General features: G+C 38.7%; 1 protein-coding gene and 2 pseudogenes across 1 annotated transcript; all 3 read left to right on the plus strand.

The window, feature by feature from the left end:
- The first annotated feature begins 322 nt into the window (after positions 1 to 322).
- Positions 323 to 1,256, plus strand: LOC109554232 (olfactory receptor 8G50-like; annotated as a pseudogene).
- An 11,223-nt stretch (positions 1,257 to 12,479) lies between these two features.
- On the plus strand, positions 12,480 to 13,398 carry LOC109554041 (putative olfactory receptor 8G3; annotated as a pseudogene).
- Positions 13,399 to 21,874: 8,476 nt separating this feature from the next.
- Positions 21,875 to 22,834, plus strand: LOC109554042 (putative olfactory receptor 8G3). Its single transcript, XM_019954348.2, has one exon. The coding sequence runs from the start codon at positions 21,881 to 21,883 to the stop codon at positions 22,832 to 22,834; it is 954 nt and encodes a 317-aa protein (XP_019809907.2). The 5' UTR covers positions 21,875 to 21,880.
- The last annotated feature ends 4,287 nt before the right edge of the window (positions 22,835 to 27,121 follow it).

Consider the following 27,121-nt stretch of genomic DNA (forward strand, 5'->3'; position numbering starts at 1 on the left):
AAAAGCAAATCATGGAAAGTTCTTATAATAAAGTTAACAGAAAATTTCTTTGGCTGTCTAGGGACTGGACAATATGGATACCTAATGGGAGAGTGCTTTGCTTTGATAGTATAGAACAAACAAAGGAACATTCTATCTTATATTCATTATTTACACATCATATGTTACTGAGATGCACTTTGACCACTAATGTAGATCAGGAACAGAGAACTGGAGCTATCTGCTTGAAAAGTCTTGGTTTTTATATTACACATCATTGTGTTATAAGACAATAAATATCCACTTCAATTCTTCGTTTCTTCCATAAAATTCCCAGAGGTAAATGGCAGCAGGAAATAACTCCTCAGTGACTGAGTTCATCCTTGCTGGGCTAACAGAGCATCCAGGACTCCAGCTGCCCCTTTTTCTCCTCTTCCTAGGAATCTATGTGGTCACGGTGGTGGGAAACCTGGTCATGATCACACTGACTGGGCTCAGTTCTCGCCTGCACACCCCCATGTACTATTTCCTCAGCAGCTTGTCCTTCATTGACCTCTGTCAGTCGACTGTCATTACCCCCAATGCTGGTGAGCTTTGTGACAGAGAGGAATGCTATCTCCTACCCAGCATGTGTGACTCAACTCTTCTTCTTCCTTGTTTTTGTTAAATCAGAATGTCATATGTTGGCTGTACTGGCATATGACCGCTATGTTGCCATCTGTAACCCCTTGCTTTACAATGTCACCATGTCTTATCAGCTCTGTTCTTGCATGGTAGTCGGGGTTTATATCATGGGCTTAACTGGTGCCACAGCTCACACAGGCTGCATGCTAAGAGTGCTTTTCTGCAAGGCTAATGTGATCAACCATTACCTCTGTGATCTTTTTCCTCTACTGGAGCTCTCCTGTTCCAGTACTTACATCAATGAGGTGGTTGTTTTGTGTTTCAGTGCATTTAATATCTTCATCCCAATCCTGACCATCCTCAGCTCCTACATCTTCATCATCTCCAGCATCCTCCAAATCCACTCCAAGGAGGGCAGGCCCAAAGCCTTCAGCACATGCAGTTCCCACATCTCAGCTGTTGCTATTTTCTATGGATCTGCAGCTTTCATGTACCTGCAGCCATCATCAGTCAGCTCCATGGATCACAGGAAAGTGTCCTCTGTGTTTTACACCATTATTGTGCCCATGCTGAATGCCCTAATCTACAGCCTGAGGAATAAAGATGTCAAAATTGCCTTCAATAAAATCCTTGAAAAAAAAAGTTTACTGTGAAAATGAATATTTTGCCTTGGCAAAAATTTATAATTTCTTGAGAAAGTTTGGTAAGGAAACAGTCCAGACCCAGGAATGTATGTCCACAAATAATGAGATCATTGCTTCTATTAATACTTGATTATGTGGGATGAAAGTGGCAGGGAGAGGACTGGACTCACGGTGGTATGATATGGAGAGCAGCGCTGTTTGAGAATGTGCCAGGGTCGACATGTCCATGAAGTTCTGTATTGCATCTAAACATTAAACAATATCCAAAGGCCTTCATGTGGATTATTTCATGTATGGAACATGGAACTCTTTTAGTCAAGACATTCATCTTTTAAAATTATTGTTTTAAGATTAAATTTTTTATTTTTTGGCTGCACTGTGTGACCTGCAAGATCTTAGTTCCCCCAACGAAGAACTAAACCTGGGTCTACTGCAGTGAAACTGCTGACTCCTAAACACTGGACTGCCAGGGAAATCCCAAGATTTATTTACCTTAATTCAAGGAATAAATCCATTTTATCTGTATCCTTTGACCTTCTCAATATCTTGTGTCCCTGGTGCTATTTACTAATAAGACAAATATCTCCAAAATATGGTCTTTAAAGTAAACAATGTTTAACCATTTGCAATATATAAAATTCAATCTTCAATTCTTAGTTTGTACACATAAATGTATTAGGAGGTACAAAAGCATATGATGGGTGATAAGACATAATTCTTATGTCATGGGACACACATATGTTCCACACTATTGTGGAAGAGATTGACAGTAATAAACAGCCCTGAAGAATTATGTGCATTTTTTATTTTATTTTATTTTTATTATTATTTTTTTTTTACTTTACAATATTGTATTGGTTTTGCCATACATCAACATGCATCCACCATGGGTATACACGTGTTCCCCATCCTGAACCCCCCGCCCACCTCCCTCCCCATACCATCCCTCTGGGTCATCCCAGTGCACCAGCCCCAAGCTTCCTGTATCCTGCATCGAACCTGCACTGGCGACTCATTTCTTATATGATATTATTCATGTTTTAATGCGATTCTCCCAAATCATCCCCCCCTACCTCTCCCACAGAGTCCAAAAGACTGTTCTATACATTTGTGTCTCTTTTGCTGTCTCACATACAGGGTTGTCATTACCATTTTTATAAATTCCATATATAATACACACTGAGGAAACCAGAACTGAAAGAGACGTGTACCCCAATGTTCATCACAGCACTGTTTATAATAGCCAGGACATGGAAGCAACCTAGATGTCCATCAGCAGATGAATGATAAGAATTATGTGTATTTTGACTTATATCTTTATGCAGGATTCCTTACTCCACTGTTCTGAGATAATTCTACCATCTCCATTTCCCTGACAATCCTGTACCCATTTTCTCTTGTCTCTAAAAAAATCTTATTTTTTTTGCCATTCATATTATAGAATCTTAGATTTAGAAGTGACATTCTTTTATTATTACAACCAAATAGATAGTTCACTCACAAAGTTTAAAATTGAAAAAATATTTTCTGATTAATCGCCAAAATTTGGAAAACTCAGCAGTAGCCACAGGACTCGAAAAGGTCAGTTTTCATTCCAATCCCAAAGAAAGGCAATGCCAAAGAATGCTCAAACTACCACACAATTGCAATCATCTCACATGCTAGTAAAGTAATACTCAAAATTCTCCAAGCCAGGCTTCAGCAATACGTAAATTGTGAACTTCCAGATATTCAGTCTGGTTTTAGAAAAGGGAGAGGAACCAGAGATCAAATTGCCAACATCTGCTGGATTGTGGGAAAAGCAAGAGAGTTCCAGAAAAACATCTATTTCTGCTTTATTGACTATGGCAAAGCCTTTGATTGTATGGATCACAATAAATTGTGGAAAATTCTGAAAGCGATGGGAATACTAGACCACCTGACCTGCTTCTTGAGAAACCTATATGCAGGTCAGGAAACAACAGTTAGAACTGGACATGGGACAACAGACTGGTTCCAAACAGGAAAAGGAATACGTCAAGGCTGTATATTGTCACCCTGCTCATTTAACTTCTATGCAGAGTACATTATGAGAAACGCTGGGCTGGAGGAAGCATAAGCTGGAATCAAGATTGCTAGGAGAAATATAAATAACCTCAGTTATGCAGATGACACCACCCTTATGGCAGAAAGTGAAGAGGGGCTAAAGAGCCTCTTGATGAAAGTCAAAGAGGATAGTGAAAAAGTTGGCTTAAAGCGCAACATTCAGAAAATGAAGATCATGGCATCTGATCCCATCACTTCATGGGAAGTAGATGGGGAAACAGTGGAAGCAGTGATAGACTTTATTTTTTGGGGCTCCAAAATCACTGCAGATGGTGATTGCAGCCATGAAATTAAAAGACACTTACTCCTTGGAGGGCTTCCCTTGTAGCTCAGCTGGTAAAGAATCCGCCTGCAATGTGGGAGACCTGGGTTCAATCCCTGGGTTGGGAAGACCCTTTGGAGAAGGGAAAGGCTACTCACTCCAGTATTCTGGCCTGGAGAATGCCATGGACTGTAAAGTTCATGGGGTCTCAAAGAGTCAGACATAACTGAGCGACTTTCACTTATTACTCCTTGGAAGGAAAGCTATGACCAACCTAGATAACATATTAAAAAACAGAGACATTACTTTGCCAACAAAGGTCCATCTAGTCAAGGCTATGATTTTTCCAGTGGTCATGTATGGATGTGTGAGTTGGAATGTGAAGAAAGCTGAGTGCCGAAGAATTGATGCTTTTTAATTATGGTGTTGGATAAGACTCTTGAGAGTCCCTTGGACTGCAAGGAGATCCAACCAGTCCATTCTAAAGGAGATTAGTCCTTGGTGTTCTTTGGAAGGACTGATGCTGAAGCTCAAACTCAATACTTTGGCCACCTCATGCAAAGAATTGGAAAAGACTCTGATGCTGGGAGGGATTGGGGGCAGGAGGAGAAGGGGACAACAGAGGATGAAATTGCTGGATGGCATCACTGACTCTATGGACATGAGCTTGAGTGAACTCCTGGAGTTGGTGATGGACAGGGAGGCCTGACGTGCTGTGATTCATGGGGTCGCAAAGAGTCAGACACGACTGAGCGACTGAACTGAACTGATGATCAGCTTGGAACAATCTCATACAGAGTTTGTCTTTCATTAATTCTCATATAAATATATATTAATTTCTAAAAAATATACAGTTCCTCATGTACAATTAGAATTTTCAATATGTCACAGGAGTGGATATCAGAAAATTACTTATATTCTGTTTAGTCACAATTAGGTGTGACTGTGCATCACACATACAGAAGTACACGCATACCGTGGTCTGTAAGTCTGAATGTGAATCAGGACAGGTTCAGTGGCTTACTGGGGACATAAGCTGCTTTTCAATTGTGACTCTGCTACAACATCTAGCTTCCACCCACTTTTTGGTCTCAGAGAGTAGTTCCAGATTCATCCTTCATCTCTACCCCTCAGCCATCAGAACTAAAGATAGGGAAGGAGAGAGAATGTCCCCTAACTTGAAGACAACTGCCTGGAAGTGACAGACATCACCTCCTCCTGTTTCCCTTTTTGCGACCCAGTCCTATGGTCCAAGGTGGCAATAAGTGGGGCTAAGAAAAACCATGGTATCTATATAGCTACCTACCCAACTATGAATCAGGGCATTTATTATTGAGGAAGAAAGGGAGAATTGGGAATAACTAACAGTGTCTTCCACTCTTTTCAGTATTTGAATTTAGCCCTAAACAGCTGTGTATTGTTCTCTCTAGAGTTAATATTTGAATTTGGCTCTGTATCCAAAATAATAATAATGTGAAATGTGATTAAAATGATATACATAACATGTAAAATATATTAATATTTCATAACTATTAGTGTTTTCCCGAAAGCTATTTGTCCCACTGAGTGGGATATTTTCTGCAACATCTCAACAATGTGGTTTATTCCTGTCACTTCATTCTTGCTGCTTTTTGGTCCTGACATAGCTTCTTGATTCCATTCTCCCTTTCCAGTTTTGCACACCTTTCAGTTATAAACACCTTTGAAGAACAAATGCAAGTTTTTAATTCTCCATTCATTTCTGACCACTCCACACGATTATCAAACACATTTCTGGCTCATCATACATATTATATAATGATGTCTTTTATGGTACTCCTTATCATTAAAGAATGCTTGTGGATATTCTATCAAAGTTATCAGAATGTTGAGAACACTTGCTTTGTGTTACATTGTACCATATTTATTGTCCTTAGATCTGATAATTATTGATGAGCAACAGTTTTCTATGTGTTTATGGATTATTCTATTCTAGATTTTACTCTTTTTTTGTAGCAATTTGCAAAAAAAAAAAAAAAAACCTTAAAAATCAGATTAAAATCTGATACCCAACAATAACTTAAAGCCTTTCAAAATTTGATTAGCCAATATACAGAAACAGCCTAAGGCATGTGGGATATATACACAATGGAATATTTTTGAGCCATGAGAAAGAAATCAATCCTGTCATTTTGGACAACATGGAATGACCCAGAGACATTAGGTTAAGTGAAATAAGTTAAACAAAGACAAATACTGTATAGTATCAGTTATATGTGAATCTGACAAATATGAACTCATAGAAACTGAAAGTAGAATGGTTTCTACCAGATGGTCAAGTAGGGCATAAGGAGATGCAAGTCAAAGAGTACACATTTCCAGTTGTAAGATAAATAGCTCTGGGGATCTAATATACAGAATAATGACTGAGGTTAATAATATTGTATTAGATGTTTCTTTTTTTAAATTCAATTCTTTTTTTTTTTTTTTACCACATGCCATGTGGATCTTAGTACCCTAACTAGGGATTGAACCTGAGACCCCTGAAGTGGAAGTGCAGAGTCTTAACCACTGGACTGCCAGGGAAGTCTATTTCATATGTTTCTAAGAAAGTAAATCTTAAATGTTTTTACCATAAAAAGGAAATGGTAACTGTGTGACATGATGGAGGTGTTAGCTAAAGCCATAGTGGAAACCAATTTGCAATATTAAACTGTATTAAATCAATTGTATATAGTGAGTAAACTCCGGGAGTTGGTGATGGACAGGGAGGCCTGGCATGCTGCTATTCATGGAATCGCAGAGTCGGACGTGACTGAGCAACTGAACTGAACTGAACTGAAGCTTGTACAATGTTATATGTCAATTATATTTCAAAGCTGAAAAAAGTAAATTTTATTAACAAATTTCATAGTATTTTTTCCTCAAAATGATATAACATTTAAAAACATTAAATACAATATTTATTTCCTAGCAAATACAATTCAGAATTTATATAGAATTAAAATAATCTCAATAACACGTGTATCTCTGTATTGTTTCTCAACATACTTCTTATAATATTAGAGGAAATTAGGTCATTATTTTTCCTTGATAGATTTGTTAGGACTCAATTATGGCACTAATCTAACAGATGCTTTCATTCAGTCCACAAGTTAAAATATTAAAAATATATTTTTTTATGGGTGTATCATGACAGCTAAATACAGTTAGCAGAGGAAATGAAAACAGAAGCTTTTAAAGCTCACATGTGAACATTGTTCTCTGATTATCTATTATTCTCATTGTGGAAAATCACATTAGAAAACTCTTTTAATGTATGTCTTTGTAATTTCCTGAAATGTTGAACTTTCAATTGATTTGACATGAAATTCACTGGAGCTGTGAAAAATCTATCACATCCTTGCTTGCAATGTATAATCTAACAAGAGCAATGAACCACATCCATGGGACCATATTAATCACTTGAGATCCAATGGAGAAAAGAGAGAAATTCTAATTGTTTATTTTCCAAATAGTTGATACTTGTGGGATGTTTCCAAAGGGAAGTAAGAATCATTAATTGTTCCACATGAGATTCTTGGCATCAACACCTAGAGTATAAAATCACCGTTAATATCAACCATCTTTGCTAAGGATCATCAGCTCCAACAGAGGTCAGGACCAGTGATTCAAAATCACAAAAACAGAGACTTTTAGACTATGACCCTCAGCACCAAGAAATCCTGCAAGGTTAGTACTCAGAACTACCAACCACCACCATCAGAATAATTTTTACCTTCAGAGTTTGAGGGAGACACACTTACCTTTGAAGTTTTGGGGAGGAGGTGGTGGTGGTAGTGGTTAGTCACTAAGTCATGTCCAACTCTTTGTGACCCATGGGCTGCAGCATGCCAGATTCCTCTGTCCATGGGATTTCCTAGGCAAGAATACTGGAGTGGGTTGCCATTTCCTTATCCAGGGGATCTTCCTCACCCAGGGACTGAAACTGAGTCTCCTGCATTGCAGGTCGATTCTTTATCAACTGAGCCACCAGAGAAAGTGTGGGGAGGAGGATTTATCCCAGTCTTGAATTTAAAAATTTTAGGTCTTCTACAACAGCAACCCCTGTCCCCCAGCCCCCAGTTTCACTGACAGATGTGGGTAGTTATTTTTCTGTCTCTATCTGTCTTCAGTCTAATAGTCACACTCCCTGAGCAATAAAGTTTCCCTTATCATACCTGTCTCCACTGGATAAAATTATGGCCAACATTTCTTTATTTAGTCACTTCAGCTCAGGCATTGTGAGAGCCTTGTTCACTTGTGTGGTATGGTGGTGGTTTAGTCACTTGGTCATGTCTGACTCTTGTGACCCCATGGACTGTAGCCTGCCAGACTCCTCTGTCCATGGGATTCTCCAGGCAAGAATACTGGAGTGGGTTGCCACTTCCTTCTCCAGGGAGTCTATGTTAACTCCTCACTAAACTTCTTTCAATAATTTTATTAAAATATCATATTTATTGATAATTTCTGTATGTGAGGCATGATCCCAAACACTACCTAGTACAGAAGAATAACCATAAAAAACAATAATTAATACAGATTTAGGTATGCATTATATGTAACATGTGGTTGTTGTCTAGTTGCTCAGTTGTGTCCGACTCTTTGTAATTCCGTGGACTGTAGCCTGCCAGGCTCTTCTGTCCTTGGGATTTCCCAGGCAAGAATACTGAAGTGGGTTGGCATTTCCATCTCCTGGGAGTCTTCCCAACCAGAAATTGAACCCGTGTTCTGGCATTGGCAGGCAAAATTTTTACCAGATAAAAAATGCATTTCTGGACACATAGAAAATGGTCTTATTAACTGGAGCTTCCATTATTTAAGTCCTTAATTGAAGTTTATTGACTGTTAGTTCACAAGATAAAGGGGATAGAGAGAAAAAATCTAAAGGAATCTGATGAGTCAAGAATGACAGTGCACCATGCTTTTTTGTGAAATAATTAAATCATGTGACAGCTATTGGGACATTAAAAAAAAGCTTATTGTCAGATGACATACATCTGTAAATAACAAAGAAATTGACTTGACTTTATTTAGAGACCATGGAAAATACTGTCAATTGATAAATAATATTAATAATTTAGAAAGCTAATAGCAAATAAAATAATTAAAATTTCCATTTTTACCATATGTGCTAATGTATGTAGAAAGGAGCAATAATTTTAAATTCTGGTCATGATTTACAAATGAAAATATTGGTCAAATGAAAGATATAACAGAGACAAACTCAATAGGTGGAAAAAACATTAATATTTCTTACAAAGATCCAGTGACTGCACTAAGCTCCCTGTGGGAATCATTTAACTTAATTTTCACATGAAATGCACATTGGTGTTTTTGGTTTTTTAGAGTGCTGGAGAGTACATGTAATTAACACAATATCACATGGGGAGTGAAACTTCTGTTAATTAATTATAGAAAGTTTACACCATTATTACTTAAATCTTTTGCAAATTTATATGACTATGAATAACATACACATCTAGAATATGGGAGGAAAGAAAAGGTCCTCAGAAATAAAAATAACAATGTTCATTCTGACTGATTTTAAAAACGCATAAATGGATGTTTTCTCTTAAAAAGTGAGGAAGTCTTTGAATTCTAAGTATTGTGAAGTTTGTATGTCCATCTTTGGTTCAACCAGAATCATCATTTGTCTCCAAGAAGCAGGAGAGACTCAAGAGATTTCTGCTTTATGTATGTTGTCTGATGAGCGATCAAATAATGATCTCCACCATTATATCTACTACTGTGGGCAGGAATCCCTTAGAAGAAATGGAGTAGCCATCATAGTCAACAAAAGAGTCTGAAATGCAGTACTTGGATGCATAGCAAAAACAAAAGAATGATTTCTGTTCATTTCCAAGGCAAACCACTCAATATCATGGTAATCCAAAGTCTATGTTCCGGCCAGTAATGCTGAGGAAGCTGAACGATTCTATGAAGACCTACAAGACCTTCTAGAACTAACACCCCCAAAAAATGTTCTTTTCATTATAGGGGACTGGAATGCAAAAGTAGGAAGTCAGGAAACACCTGGAGTAGCAGGCAAATTTGGCCTTGGAGTACAGAATGAAGCAGGGCAAAGGCTAATAGAGTTTTGCCAAAAGCATGCACTGGTCATACCAAACACCCTCTTCCAGCAACACAAGAGAAGACTCTACACATGGACATCACCAGATGGTCAACACAGAAATCAGATTGATTATATTCTTTGCAACCAAGATGGAGAAACTCCACACAGTCAGCAAAAACAAGACCGGGAGCTGACTGTGGCTCAGATCATGAACTCCTCATTGCCAAATTCAGACTTAAATTGAAAAAAGTGGAGAAAACTACTAGACCATTCAGTTCAGTTCAGTTCAGTTGCTCAGTCATGTCCAACTCTTTGTGACCCCATGAATCGCAGTATGCCAGGCCTCCCTGTCCATCACCAACTCCTGGAGTTCACCCAAACTCATATGCATCAAGTCGGTGATGCCATTCAACCATCTCATCCTCTGTCGTCCCCTTCTCCTCCTGCCCCCAATCCCTCCCAGCATCAGAGTCTTTTTCAATGAGTCAACTCTTTGCATGAGGTGGCCAAAGTACTGGAGTTTCAGCTTTAGGATCAGTCCTTCCAATGAACACCCAGAACTGGTCGCCTTTAGGATGGACTGGTTGGAGCTCCTTGCAGTTCAAGGGACTCTCAGGAGTCTTCTCCAACACCACAGTTCAAAAGTATCAATTCTTTGGCACTCAGCTTTCTTCACAGTCCAACTCTCACATCCATATATGACCACTGGAAAAACCATAGCCTTGACTAGATGGACTTTTGTTGGCAAAGTAATATATCTGATTTTTAATATGCTGTCTAGGTTGCTCATAACTTTCGTTCCAAGTATGACCTAAATCAAATCCCTTATGATTATACAGTAGAAGTGAGAAATAGATTTAATGGACTAGATCTGATAGACAGAGTGCCAAATGAACTATGGACAGAGGTTTGTGACATTGTACAGGAGACAGGGATCAAGACCATCCCAAGAAGAAGAAATGCAAAAAGGCAAAGTGGCTGCCTGAGGAGGATGGTAAAATAGCTGTGAAAAAAAGAGAAGTGAAAAGCAAAGGAGAAAAGGAAAGATATAAGCATCTGAATGCAGAGTTCCAAAGAATAGCAAGAAGAGATGAGAAAGCTTTCCTCAGTAATTAATGCAAAGAAATAGAGGAAAATGATAGAATGGGAAAGACTAGAGATCTCTTCAAGAAAATTGGAGATATCAAGGGAACATTTCATGCAAAGATGGGCTCAATAAAGGACAAAAGTTGTATGGACCTAACAGAAGCAGAAGATATTAAGAAGAGGTGGCAAGAATACATAGAAGAACTGTATAAAGAAAATCTTCATGACCCAGATAATCATGATGGTGTGATCACTCATCTAGAGCCAGACATCCTGGAATATGAAGTCAAGTGGGCCATAGGAAGCATCACTACGAAGAAAGCTAATGGAGGTGATGGAATTACAGTTGAGCTCTTTCAAATCCTAAAAGATGATTATGTGAAAGTGCTGCACTCAGTATGTCAGTGAATTTGGAAAACTCAGCAGTGGCCACAGGACTGGAAAAGGTCAGTTTTCATTCCATCCCAAATAAAGGCAATGCCAAAGAATGCTCAAACTACTGCACAATTGCACTCATCTCACACTCTAGTACAGTAATGCTCAAAATTCTCCAAGCCAGGCTCCAGCAATACGTGAACCATGAACTTCCAGATGTTCAAGTTCGTGTTAGAAAAGGCAGAGGAGCCAGAGATCAAATTGCCAATATCTGTTGGAGCACCGAAAAAGCAAGAGAGTTCCAGAAAAACATCTATTTCTGTTTTATAGACTATGCTAAAGCCTTTGACTGTGTGGATCAAAATAAACTTGGATAATTCTGAAAGAGATGGGAATACCAGACCACCTGACCTGCCTCTTGAGAAACTTACATGCAGGTCAGGAAGCAACAGTTAGAAGTGGACATGAAACAACAGACTGGTTCCAAATAGGAAAAGGAGTACGTCAAGGCTGTATATTGTTACCCCGTTTATTTATCTTATATGCAGTGTACATCATGAGAAACGCTGGGCTGGAGGAAACACAAGCTGGAATCAAGATTGCCAGGAGAAATATCAATAACCTCAGATATGCAGATGACACCACCCTTCTGGCAGAAAGTGAGGAAGAACTAAAGAGCCTCTTGATGAAAGTGAAAGAGGAAAGTGAAAAAGTTGTCTTAAAGCTCAACATTCAGAAAACTAAGATCATGGTATCTGGTTCCATCACTTCATGGCAAATAGATGGGAAACAATGGTCAGTATGGATGTGAGAGTTGGACTACAAAGAAAGCTGAGCACTAAAGAGCTGATGCTTTTGAACTGTGTTTTTGGACAAGACTCTTGAGATTCCCTTGGACTGCAAGGAGATCTAACCAGTCCATCCTAAAAGAGATTAGTCCTTCATGTACATTGGAAGTTCTGATGTTGAAGATGAAACTCCAGTACTTTGACCACCTGATGTGAAAAGCTGACTCGTTGGAAAAGACCCTGATGCTGGGAAAGATTGAGGGCAGGAGGAGAAGGGAAAACTAAAGGATGAAATGGTTGGATGACATCACTGACTCAATGGATATGAGTTTGGGTGAACTCCGGGGGTTGGTGATGGACAGGGAAGCCTGCTGTGCTGTGGTTCATGGGGTCACAAACAGTTGGACATGACTGAGCAACAGAACTGAAGTGAACTGAACAGAATCCGTCCCTCCCCCTCATAACATACACTCACATGACCATGTCTGCTCACACATGTACACTCATTTTCTCATTTTAAACTTAAAACCTTGGAGAGGATAATGGACCCTGGAAATCACTCCTAGGTGACTGATTTCCTCCTTGCTGGGTTCAGAGAACAGTCACAACCCCAGCTGACTCTTTTCCTTTTTCTTCTTAGGAATCTATGGGTCATAGTGGTGGGGAACCTGGGCATGATCACATTCTTTGGGCTCAGTTCTCACCTGCACACCCCCATGTACTATTTCTTCATCAACTTGTCTTTATTGACCTCTCTCATTCCACTATCATTACCCCCAAAATGCTGATGAACCTTGTGATAGAGAAGAATATCATCTTTTACCCTGAATGTGTGGTTCAGCTCTATTTCTTCCTGATTTTTGCTTTTGCAGAGTGTAATGGCATATGACTGCCATGGTGCCATCTGCAAACCCTTGCTTTAGAATGTCACATTGTCTTATCACTTCTACTTCTGCCTTACAATGGGAGTTTATATTTAAGAATAATTGAATCCACAATCCACACAGGATTTTTGTTGAGACTCCTTTTCTGCAAGAACCATGTGTTTAACCATTATTTCTGTGATCTCTTCCCACTCTTGGAGCTCTCCTGTTCCAGCGTCTATGTCAATGAATTATCGGTTACATTCTTCAGTTTATTTAACATCTTGACTCCTGCCTTAGCTATTCTTGCCTCATATATCTTCATCATCTCCAGCATCCTCCACATTTGTTCCACTGAGGGCAGGACCAAAGCCTTCAGCACCTGCAGTTCCCACATCTCAGCTGTTGCTGTCTTCTATGTATCTGCAGCATCCATATACCTGCAACCATCATCTGTGAGCTCCATGGACCAAGGGAAAGTGTCCTCTGTGTTTTATTCCATCATTGTTCCCATGCTAACCCTCTGATCTATAGTCTGCAAAATAGGGATATCAAATTTGCCCTGAAAAAAACAGTAGACAGTAGAAAGTGTAGATGAGTAGAAACAACATAATGATAACATATCAGTTACTTGGTTTTCCTAAGATATGTTATGTATTATGATTATTTTTTATGAAAAATCAATCATACTTGCCTATATAACACACTTCCAAGATTTTATCCAGGGCACTTCTTGAACCTATATTGCAATATTTATATATAAAATCATAAGCTGTGATTATGAATAAAGTTAAAAAGCTCCTGAAGATAAAGGAGTCTTAGTTTTTTATTTTTAATGATAATCCATACAGGAAGAAGATGAAGATTTTGAAGTTAATCATAGTAATCTATATAGTTAATTTTATGAATGATAAAACACAAAGTCCAGCATTTAAATGGATAACTTTATTTGATATTCACTGTATTATATAAGCAAGTGATCATATTATTTTTGTTAGGAGGAGGATGAAATTGAATGGCATTTAGTTTGAGTAAATGCCATGGTCCCAAACATGATCTACATATCAAGTAAACTCAGTTCCCTATAAGACTGAGTTTCTTTCCTCCAGATCTCTTCCATGCTTTTTCCTCTTTATTTCTTCTGATATCATTAAAATAATAAAAAACATTCAAACTTGACTTCATCAAAGCAAAAGATTCATTACAGTCTCAGAGACCTGGGGCTTCCCAGGTGACACTAGTGGTAAAGAATCTGCCTTTAAATGCAGGAGACACAAGAGATGCAGGTTCAATCCCTGGGTTGGAAAGATCCCCTGGAGTAGGTAATGGTAACCCACTCCAATATTCTTGCTTGGAAAATTCCATGGAGAGAGGAGCCTGACAGGATACAGTCATGGGTCCCCAAAGAGCTGGACATGACTGAGCAACTGAGCACACGTTAGAGACCTAATTGTTATACTTGATATATTAAAGCAATACATAGCAACAATTTTTATAAAACATCCTTAACATTATTGTCTTATCTTTAGACATGGAATAGCTATTTATGAAAGCAGATGCTCATGAAAGCCAACATTCCAGCTAAGCTGTATTACTGTCATATGGTTCATGCTCTTTTCTCCCATAGCTTACAAATAATCACCATTTAATGTCAATTGTATCTTTGAAATATCTTTTCTCCTATCCTGTTTTATTGTATTTCTGCTTCTAAGCATCTAACATCTTATATCTATCAATTTGCATGATATTCTAAGTACTCAGTTGTTTTCTGTCTCTTTCCTTCAAATCATCTTATTATTTGCCAGATGGATGTTCTTTGCCTAGTGTGCCATCTTATCTGATATAACAAGTACAGATGCAATGACAGAATTAAAACAATGGCTATGACGTCTTAATAATTTTTTTATAATTGTAAAATCATTTATTAAAGACCTGGTTAAATACTTCCCATTTCTGAACTCTTTCTCTGTTGGTTTAATCCTGAGATTCAACTGTACAAGCCTAGCTGATGATCACAGCCATATGATCTAGCAGCGTCCTGTGAATTGTTGTTGTTCAGAGCTAAGTCATGTCTGACTCTTTGTGACCCCATGGACTGCAGCATGCCAGGCTTCCCTGTCCTTCATTATCTCCCTGAATTTGCTCAAATTCATGTCCATTGAGTCGGTAATGCCATCCAACCATCTCATCCTCTATCGTCCCCTTCTCCTCCCACCTTCAATCTTTCCCAGCATCAGGGTCTTTTCCAATGAGTAGGTTCTTCACAGCAGGTGGCCAGAGTATTAGAGCTTCAGCTTCAGCATTAGTCCTTCCAATGAGCAGTTCTCTCAGCAGCAGCCACAAAAGTCAGGGTTCCAGACAGTATGATCTCCCTTCCAGGAAATACTTGGAAGCTGGAGTTAGGGACAGGGAGAGTGCAGACCTGCTGCCCTGTTACCTATATCCCAAAGAGTATTTCAATAAGCCCTCAATGTGTGTCTCCTTAGATGCCTATTCCTCTTGCCTATGCTTAAAAATAAGCAAAAGAAACTCTTTCACAAGAAGGCCAGGTGCTTTTCTAAAAGTCATGTGCCTTAAGCTGAGCTCTGGGGTCGGTTAGCCTATCTGTTTATAAGTTTTAAGAACTGTGTCTCAGGGACTTCCCTGGTGGCCCAATGGTTCACGATCTGTCTTCCAATGCAGGGGACATGGGTTGAATCTTTCCTCTGGGAACTAAGAGTCCCACATGCCATGGGGCAACAAAGCCCACATGTTGCAACTAGAGAGACCTGTGCACCAAAACTGCTGAACTTGCATGCCACAATGAAGATTCAGCAGTCAAAAAAAAAAAGATGTTTTTTAAAGAACTGGCTCTTGATTCATTATAGCATTGTGGGTCTCATGATCACAAACCATGCTGACTTTACAGATAACTGTTTTGTGGGTTTCTCTCTTGGGTTCAGGTCTTACCATTTGGGGTGCCAGATGGGGTTCAAGCTGTTAGCTCCTTAAGCAGAAACTCAAGGCTCTGAGGTATGCTGACTGTGGGTTGCTGCAGCAAGCTGTGGTTTATGACAAGATTGTGTCTCAGCCTCTCATATCCACTTCAGTGTGGCCTTTTCTTGTTTCCCCAATGGATAAGAATTAATCAGCTAGTTCTCCTTCCCCTAAAAAGCACCACACAAGAAATAACTTTATATATAGCTGTAGATTCACTGTATCCATGGGTGAAGGTGAGTTCTGTATGTTACTACTTTGAAACAGATCACCCATGTGCGTTTTTCTTTTAGTACACTACTCATTAATCAAACAACAGCTAGTAATTTTTTTACACTGAGGTTTGATATAGGGACATTTTTTGTGTTTTCAAGCATTTATGCATATTTAAAGCTTAAAAAGTGTTACGAAAGGTAAAAATGTGAATGTGTGTGTGTTAGTTGCTCAGTCATGTCCAACTCTTTGTGAACCCATGGACTGTAGCCCACTAGGCTCTTCTGTCCATATAATTCTCCAGGCAAGAATACTGGAGTGGGTTGCCATTTCCTTCTCCAGGGGATGTTCCTGACCCAGGGATTGAACCTGGGTTTCCTGCTTTGCAGGAGATTCTTTACTGTCTGAGTCACCAGGGAAGGCCTAACACACATATACAAATTTTAAAAGTACTAAGAAAGATAAAAATTTAAAGCCTCCTTAGGAATTTTCTCGAAGAAGGCAATGGCACCCCACTCCAGTACTCTTGCCTGGAAAATCCTGTGGATGGAGGAGCCTGGTAGGCTGCAGTCCATGGGGTTGCTGAGAGTCGGACACGACTGAGCGACTTCACTTTTCACTTTAGGGATTTTCTATGGATCTCTATCTGAGAACTAGTGGAAGATGTGGTATTAAAATATTAGAATAGATGTCAGAGTTTCCAAAACACAAAAAATAGAAATCAAGGACTTGTAGAAGGAGACTTACTACAAATGAGAAAAAATTTAATGAATACTAGGATTTGTTAAACATTATTTTGGAGGGAGATGTTTTCAGATGTTTTAGTAATTGGAAACAGCATGACTAGGTAAATGCATTCTAAAGTAGGCACTCTGATGGACTTGGATAATGTTCCATGCAGAATTTGCTCTCATTAACTCAGATTCAACCTTATATTAATTTCTTTAAAAAATTTTAAAAAAAAAAAAAAAAAAACTGTTCCTGGTGTACAATTAGCATGCTCTAGCATCTTTAGTTTGCATTTCACAGGAGTGGGTTTTAGACAATTCTTCTTTATTTTCAAATTTAATTGCAATTAGGCTTAGTTGCAATTAGGTTTCAGTGTGTATCACACACACCCCCCCACACACACACACGCACCATGGTGCCTTAAAGATCTTCAGGACTGGTTCAGTGGCTCACTGCAGCATATAAACTTCTTTTAAATTGTGATCTGCTACAACATCTAGTTTCCATCCATCTCTTGGTCGCAGACAGTAGCTCCAGATCAATCTTGCATCTTCATCCCTCAGCCATCAGAAGAAAAGATGTGGAAGGAGAGGAAACGTCCCCTAACTTGAAGACCACCTCTTGAAGAGACAGACTTTACCTCCTCCTATTTCCCTTTGGTGCAATTTGGCCAGGCGATCAACCTCGGCTGGAAGAGAGGTTAAGAAAATACCAAGGTGTCTAGATAGCCACATGTCCAACTAAGATTCAGGGCATTTATTATTGAGGAAAAATGGGAGAATGAAAATTAGGAATAACTAACAATCTCCTCCACTCTTTCAATATTTACATTTAGTCTTAGACATCTGTATGTTGTTTCATCTAGAGTCAACATTTGAATTTACCGGTTCATCTGAGGAGAATGGCAATATGAAATTGATGAAAACAAAATGTTTAGGGCATAAATAAAACATACTACTATTTTCATAACTGTTAGTAGCTGATACAAAGCTCTTAAGTTGTTCCAGGTAGTTTCTGTAAGATTTCAACATTGCTGGGTTCATCCCTATAACCTCGGCAAGCTGCTTTTCCATCCTGAAATAACTTCTTGACTCCATTCTTCTTTTTCAGATTTATACACCTTTCAATTCTACACATCTTTCAAAACCAAATACCAGTATTTAATTCTCCATGCATTTCTGATCACTCTATTTTCAGGCACACTTCCAGTTCCTCACAGATACTAAAATAATCCAAATTTTTTTTTTTGTTGTTTCCTGAGTATATCACAATATCTAACCACAATTAGTATTATACATGAAAAAAAAAAACGTTCATGTCTTACATATAAAGTTTATTTCCCTCAGTTTTCTACTTTTCACCTAGTAGGAAATCACTTTATTGATAGTTTGACATGAAATTCACTGACGCTTTAACAAAATGTGTCACATCCTTCTTTACAATACAGAATCCAACAAGAGCACTGACACACCTATGTGATGCTATTAAACACATGAGAGCCAAAGAGGAGAAAGCAAAATTCTAATTGCTTCTTTTCCCAAGAGTTGATACTTGTGAGATATGAACCTAGTGGGAGTTCACTCTCATTTTTCCTAATTAGACTCTGAATCAATACCCAGAGTATAAAATTGCCATTCATATCGACCAACCTTTACTAAGAGCCATTACTTTCATCAGAGGTCAGGACATATCATTACCATGGAGGCTATTAGGCTATGACACCTCAATACCTAACAGCCCTGCAAGGTTAGTATTCAGAACTATCCACCAGCATCATCAGATTTTCTATTTCCCTTCAGAGAAATTGGGGAGAAATACATAGGTCTGAAATTTCGGGGAACAAGGAGTGTGTGTCTGAATCCCAGTCCTGACTTTTATGATTTCAAATCATCTGCTGTGGCTCTGCGCTAAGTGCTAAGTCACTTCAGTTGTGTCCAGCTCTTTGTGACCTCATGGACTGTAGCCCCCCAGGCTCCTCTGCCCATGGTGATTCTCCAGACAAGAATACTGCAGTGGGTGGCTATGCCCTTCTCCAGGGGACCTTCCTAACCCAGGGATAGAACCTGCATCTCTTACATCTACTTGCATTGGCAGGCAGGTTCTTTACTACTAGCACCACCTGGAAGCCCTCTGTGGCTGCCCCCAAGTGCAATTACAAATGCAGCTAGCTTTTTTTTTTTTTTTAATCACTATCTGTCCTCACTGTAATATTCACACTACATTATGAGCAAGGAGAGGTGGTTGGATGGCATCACTGACTCAATGGACATGAGTTTGAGCAAGCTCTGGGATATGGTGAAGGACAGGGAAGCCTGGCTTGCTGCAGTCCACGGGGCCGCATAGAATCAGACACAACTGAGCAACTGAACAACACCAAATGGGCAAGGACTACTTTATGAGCAAGGATACTTAGCTGTACCTGACTTAATAAAATTATGACCAATACTTCCTTCTCTACTCACTTCAATGGAGGTAGTGTGAGAATTTTGTTCATTTATGGGGAGTCTATGTTAATGTATTGCTGAGCATCTTTCAAATGATTTTATTAAAAACTCATGCTTATTGATACTTGCTGTATGTAAGGCACCATGCCAAACATTGTATTGAGTAAACACTGTAGTGCAGAAGAAAAATCAGTAAATAATCCATAATAATTGATACAGGTTTATTTATGCACTAAATATAACATAAGAAATATATTCATGGGCACATAGAAAATTTTCTCATCAACTGGGTCTTCCATGGTTAAAGTTCTTAACTAAAGGGTCTTTAAAATCAAGTACATTTTATAAGATAAAGGGAATAGAGTGAGAAGAGCTAAAGAAATTTGTTGAGTCAAAAATGAGAGCCTATTATGCTCTTTTGTGAAATAATTAAATCATGTCATACCTGTTGAAGCATTAAAAAGAAAACTTTTCTTGTCAGATGATGTGAATCTTGGAATGGCAAAGAATTTGTCTTGACTTTATTTGAAAACCATGGAAAATATTCATAATTTAAGAAGTTAATATTCAGTAAAAAAATTTCAAGCTCTATATTACCATATGTGTTAATGCAGAAAGGAGCAACAAGAAGATGTGCTAAAGAAAAGAAAACTTAAAACTCTGGCCATGATTAAAGAATAAAAATGTTGGTCAAATAAAGCATCTTATAGAGAGAAGCTGAATAGATTAACAATAAAATAACATTGACATTTTCTTAACAAGAGCCAGGGACAGGGCTAAGCTCCTTGTAAGAATCATTTTACTTAATTTTCACATAAAACAGATTTTTGCTTTTTCAGAGTTGGAGAGCACACCTGATTCTCTCAAGATCATGTGGCAAGTATGAGGTACAGGGAGGTTTCAATGCACTAATTCTAACTTAGTATCAGGGATTATGTGTGTGTGTTTAGTCACTAAGTCATGTCCAACTCTTTGCGACCTCATAGACAATAGCCCGCCAGACTCCTCTGTCCATGGGATTCTCCAGGCAAGAATATTGGAGTGGGTTGCCATTTCCTACTTTAGGGGATCTTCCCAACACAGGGATCAAACCCAAGTCTCCTGTGTGTCCTGTATCACAAGCAGATTCTTATAAAAATTATAAAACCATGAAACAGTGAAACTGAGATGTTAAAGATTAAACATCAAGCATCAAGCATTTCTTGTTATTAACAATGCCTGCTAAGTAAGTAGTTATTCAGAATGAAATCAACATTTTGATTGTAAGATCTGAATATTTTGATGGTTGGAGTGTTTTATTGTGAAATGAAATATTTCTCCAACAGTTTCAAGCAGTTATTTTTCTCCACTCTATTGATGACATATAAAACAAGCCCAATAACTCTTAAATAAAGCAATATGTTGAACTATGAGATACCTGTCAGGTGTCATATGAGTTTTTATTTTTCTAGAAAAATATCCTCAGTTATTTCATCCATTCTAATATGGAAAAATTTTTATCATAGTTCTGAAATTTTCCAATTTTTTTCTCTCACATAAAGTATTGCATCTTGAACTGAACAGATTAATCCAACAATTGAGTTTTAACTAAGATTATGATTTTCCATTTTATAGAATCTAATCATTATCTGTACAAATGTAAACTGAAAGTGAGTTGATCTTTAAACAAAAAACACATCCCAAAGTTAACCAATACTAAATTTAAATTAAAATTTCTATTTGTATTTTGTTTGTGTTCTACTAATCCACATCTCTATCATCTTTGAATTCCATAAAGAACATCTGCAAAATACAGGATAATATTAATAAAAAAGACCAAAATAAATGAGACATAGTATTTGTCCTCAAAAATGGATCTCATATTTAGGGGGAATATAAATAGTTTTCTCACCTCTTCCATCAACCTTGAAGTGCAAATTGCATGCAATAAACTTTGCACACTGATCCCCTGGTCACAGTGGTGGAATACATAACCTATACTGAGGTCATTATATTCTGACCCCCAAGATTATCAAAATTAGAATAAAGGAGGAAGGTTCCTGAGTCTGGAAAAGCTGCTGAGGTATAAGGATGATGTCTGCTACACAGTTATGTATCTGCCCTCTGGGATCAAAGTCCAGGGAGAAGGAAGTTGGGACATTAAAGCTGTAGACATCAGGTGAAATGATAGTTTCCCATTCCTTCAAATATTTTGGGTTATGATTCTAGTAAGGAAAATAGCTGAAATTAATACAATTGTTTTTCATAGATTTATGAATCCTGTTAATTTATTAGAGAAAGCACACACTATTCTTACATATTCTGAGTGAAATAAAAATACCATGCCATTTTACATGAATATCATTAAGACATATGTAAAGATTATGGGAATAAAGAAAAAGTCTTCAGAGGTCTCAGTAGTAATGTTCACCCTGATTTTAACAATCTACAATCAGTATTTTCTCTTAAAATCTTATGAAGTATCTTAATTATAAATTTGATGAAGAAGTTTGATTTTTTTTTTTTTTTTTCTGGTTCAACTAGGATCATTGTCTCAGAGAAGGAGAGAATTAGGAGACCTCTGCATCATGAGTCTCTTTTGATGAGACATCAAATAATGACCTTCCCAAATTACTCTCCCCAGCACCCACTCACATGTACACACAGACACTCACACACATGCACACATGGGCATAAAATCTCATTTTCTCTTTCAACTTAGAACTGATTGAGAACATAATGGACCCTGGAAATCATTCCTCAGTGACTGAGTTCATCCTCGCTGGACTCACAGAACAGCCACAACTCCAGCTGCCCCTTTTCCTCCTCTTCCTAGGAATCTATGTGGTCACGATGGTGGGGAACCTGGGCATGATCACACTGACTGGGCTCAGTTCTCACCTGCACACCCCCATGTACTATTTCCTCACCAACTTGTCCTTTATTGATCTCTGTCAGTCGACTGTCATTACCCCCAAAATGCTGGTGAGCTTCGTGACAGAGAAGAATATTATCTCCTATCCTGAATGCATGACTCAACTTTATTTCTTCATCATTTTTGCTATTTCAGAAAGTCACATGCTGGCTGTGATGGCATATGACCGCTATGTTGCCATCTGCAACCCCTTGCTTTACAACATCACCATGTCTTATTACATCTGCTTCTGCCTCACAGTGGGAGTTTATATTTTGGGCATCACTGGATCCACAGTCCATACAGGATTTATGTTGAGACTCTTTTTCTGCAACACCAATATTATTAACCATTATTTCTGTGATCTCTTTCCACTCTTGGAGCTATCCTGTTCCAGCATCTATGTCAATGAATTATTGGTTATATTCTTAAGTGCATTTAACATTTTGATTCCTGCCTTAGTTATTCTTTCTTCCTACATCTTCATCCTCTCCAACATCCTCCAAATCCACTCCAAGGAGGGCAGGTCCAAAGCCTTCAGCACCTGCAGCTCTCACATCTCAGCTGTTGCTATTTTCTATGGATCTACTGCATTCATGTACCTGCAGCCATCATCAGTCAGCTCCATGGACCAAGGGAAAGTGTCCTCTGTGTTTTATACCATCATTGTGCCCATGCTAAACCCCCTGATCTATAGCCTACGGAATAGGGATGTCAAATTTGCGCTGAAAAAAATTCTAGACTGTGCAAAACATGTAGGAACAGAGCCAATATCATGATCCATATCAGTCATGTAGACTGCTGAGGAATACCAATTCTTAATTATATAGAATATATTTAATAGAGAAACCTCTGTCCTTAATTTATCCTTTTGTAATAGGTATTAGTAACTTGTTTTCCAGTTAATATGTTATTTGGACTCTGAGAGGTAAATACTTTGGAGATCAGGTCAGAACTAATAAGTAATAGAGGAGAGTATTTTAAATTAATAAAAATTCTAAGATGTTGCAGCTAATGTTCCCCAGCTATGAATCCATTAGGAGACCCATTCAAATTTGTATGTCTCTGTTGTTGTTCAGTCACTCAGTCATGTCTGACTCTTTGTAACCCCAAGGACCGCAGCACACCAAGCTTACCTGTCCTTCACCAACTCCTGGAGTTAGTTCAAACTCCTGTCCATAGAGTCAGCGATGCCATCCGACTGTTGACCGTCTCGTCCTCTGTTGTCCCCTTTTCCTCCTTACTTCAATCTTTCCCAGCATCAGGGTCTTTTCCAATGAGTTGGCTATTTGCCTCATGTGGCCAAAATATGTCTCCCTGAGTTTACTCCTGTTTTATTTTCATATTATGTTTCATTACATTAAATATTAGACCACCTTAGTATGAAGTTTAAAATTTCACAAGGTCTGTAACTGTGATTTTGTAATATTTTTTGTTTACTTTTTTTAAAATTTAAATTTATTTATTTTAATTGGATGGGTTTTGTAATTTTTATATTCTAGTTTAAATTTCATTGAGTGGTATAATGTTTTCTAAACTCAACATTCAAAAAACTAAGATCTTGGCATCTGGTGCCATTACTTCATGGCAATTAGATGGGGAACAAGTGGAAACAGTGACAGATTTTATTTCTTGGGCACCAAAATCCCGCAGTGACTTTAGCCACAAAATTAATAGATGCTTGCTCCTTGGAAGAAAAGCTATGACCAACCTAGACAGCATATTAAAAAGCAAAGACATCACTTTGCTGACAGAGGTCCATATAGCCAAACTAGTTTTTCCAGTGGTCATGTTTCAATGTGAGAGTTGGACCATCAAGAAGGCTGAGCACTGAAGAATTGATGCTTTCAAATTGTGGTGCTGGAGCAGACTTTTGAGAGTCTCTTGGACAGCAAGGAGATCAAACCAGTCAATCCTAAAAGAAATCAGTCCTGAATATTCATTGGAAGGACTGGTGCTGAAGCTGAAGCTCCAATACTTTGGTCTCCTGTTGTGAAGATCTGACTCACTGGAAAAGATCCAGATGCTGGGAAAGATTGAGGGTAAGAGGAAAAGGGGGTGGCAGAGGATTAAATGGTTAGATAATACTACTAACTCAAGGAACATGAGTGAGCAAACTCCAGGAGATAGTGTAGGACAGGGAAGCCTATCATGCTATAGTCCATGGGGTCACAAAGAAATGGACACCACTTAGGGACTGAACAGGTTTTTCTCTGTTAACTCAGGTGGTAAACAATTTGCCTACAGTGCAAGAGACCCTGGTTTGATTCTGGGTCTGGAAGATCCTCTGGAGAAGGGATAGGCTACATACTACAGTATTCTTGGGCTTCCCTGATGGCTCAGCTGGTAAAGAATCTGCCTGAAATGCGGGAGACCTAGGTTTGACCCCTGGATTGGGGAGATCCCCTGGAGAAGGGAAAGGCTACTTGCTCCAGTATTCTGGCCTGGAGAATTTCATGGAGTGTATAGTCCATGGGGTCGTGAAGAGTCGGACTTTCACTGAGAGATTTTCACTTTACTTTGACTTAGGGACTGAACAACAACAGACCTCATTAAGTGGTAAAAATGCCTTGTAAGTAATTTTTCTAAATAATGGCTTAGAGAAAGAAGGAGGAAGGATGGAAAAGAGGTTGAAAATGAAGAAAGAGAAGAATGGAGGTGTTAGGCTGCAACCCCACAGGCCTACAGGCCTGTTCTTTCCCAGCTTGAAGATCAAAGAAAGAGCTCAAAGTCAGTATTAAAGACATCAATGGTTCAATGGATTTTACACTTCTGAAGCAAGATCCTGAAGGGACACCCCACCATGTGCAGCTCATGGATGGGCAGGGCATGGTGACTGTCTTCACTCTGGGGAGAGAGGGCTGGAGTGGGGGAGATTACAGGTTATAGGGGAATTGACCTCAGATAGCCTCATTAGTTACCACAGAAACCAGCAGAGGGACACATCTCTCACTGCCCCTAAGCAAAAAGAAACAACTAATAGCTTGGGCCTGGGGCGAGGACACCAGAAGGTCAGTCATGTGAGTAAGGAGTAGGTGTGGTCAGGCAGGGGATGTACAGAGAACAAGAGAACAACCAAATTGAGTGGCTGATTGTAAGGAAAGAAAAGAAATGAGAAGATAAAAGAAAAAAAAAAAAGAAATTTCAAATTTCTTTCCCTGAAACATGCTACTACATGGCATGTATTTTGCCTCTTTTTTAAATATTTTGTGAGAAAACCTGTAAGAATTGTGTTGTTATTTCTTAAATGTAAAGATCAATGAAAGCATTTGAAAATGTACTATAGTTTACATTATGAACCACCATACAAATAATGTTATAAAGATTCTTCATGGGTGCATGCTCACTTGCTTCTGTCATGTTGGACTCTGACACCCTTTCAGCTGTAGCCTGCCAGGCTTCTCTGTTCATGGAATTCTACAAGCAAGAATACTGGAATGGGTTGCTATGCCTTCCTTCAGGAATATTCCAGACACAGGGATCAAACCCATGTCTCTTATGTCTCCTGCATTGGCAGGTAGATTCTTTACCATTAGAGCCACCTTATTGTTGTTGCCTGGAACAACAGGCAACTCAGGTACTGTTGCCTGGAACAACAGGCAACTCAGGTACTGTTGCCTGGAAAATCCATGGGTGGAGGAGCCTGGTGGGCTGCAGTCCATGGGGTTGCAAAGAGTCGGACATGACTGAGCGACTTCACTTTCACTTTTCCCTTTCACGCGTTGGAGAAGGAAATGGCAACCCACTCCAGTGTTCTTGCCTGGAGAATCCCAGGGACGGGGGAGCCTCGTGGGCTTCCATCTATGGGGTCGCACATAGTCGACATGACTTTGAAGTGACTTAGCAGCATTGTTGTTGCCCAGTTGCTAAGTCGTCAGAGGACTCTTTGTGACCCAAAGGACTGCAGTATAACAGACTTCCCTGTCCTTTACTATCTCCCAGAGTTTGCTCAAACTCATGCCATCCAGCCATCTAATCATATGTTGCCCTCTTTTCATGTGACACCTGGGAAGCCCCAAATCTGCCTTTAAAAAGAAAGTGTTTCATTTAATGTTCCTGCAAGCTATGAAAATATAGAAAGTGAAAGTGAAGTTGCTCAGTCGTGTGAAGTTGCTCACTCTTTTCGACCCCATGGACTGTAGCCTACCAGGCTCCCCCGTCCATGGGATTTTCCAGGCAAGAATACTGGAGTGGGTTGCCATTTCCTTCTCCAGGGCATCTTCCCCCCCAGGGATTGAAACCGGGTCTCCCACATTGTAGGCAGACACTTTACGTAGTCTGAGCCACCAGGGAAGTCTATTCAAATTTATAAATCTTGATGAGATCGTCCTTATCCTTGCTGATTTTTTATTAGATTTTTTTGTCTTATAATTAACATTATTAATTCATTTCATTCTATTTTTACTATATTGAGATTTTATCAAGACTATATCAAAATACAGTTTTGTCAAGATTACATCAAGAATGTATATACTCATTCTAAAAATAAAGTCCTCCTATCAAAAGTTTTGAAAATTGCATATACTGTGCACTGGTGAAATAAACACCTCAGTAATGATATGAAATATTTTTATCATTCTAAAAAGGTTCTCTCAAGGCCTTTACCAGATATTCTCCCACACTCCACTGCAGTCTGGAAATGACCTCATTTCTACTCTGCAGATTATTAGTTCTACTTTTCTAGATTTCTAGACTCCCATATAAATGGAATTATACAGTAGGTACTCTTTTATGTTTTGCTTATTTTAGACAACTTGCCGTTTTTAAGATTAGTCCATATTTCTGCTTGCATTTGTGATTTACTACTTTTATTAATAAATGGTATTCCACCCTGTGCATACAAGTACATATCACAATTCATTTACCTATTCATTAGTTAAATATTTGGGCTGTTTCCATTGGGTTGTTAGAACCAAATCTTCTATGCTCATTTTTGTACAAGTTTTAGTGTATACATATGTGTACATTTCTCTTGGGTAAATTACCAAGGAGTAGAGGTGCTAGGTTATAACATAAGTGTATACCTGACTTTCTAAAATTGCTGTACAGTTTTCCAAAGTGGTAGC

This window comes from Bos indicus, chromosome 29, assembly GCF_029378745.1.
Source record: "Bos indicus isolate NIAB-ARS_2022 breed Sahiwal x Tharparkar chromosome 29, NIAB-ARS_B.indTharparkar_mat_pri_1.0, whole genome shotgun sequence".
Classification (NCBI taxonomy): domain Eukaryota; kingdom Metazoa; phylum Chordata; class Mammalia; order Artiodactyla; family Bovidae; genus Bos; species Bos indicus.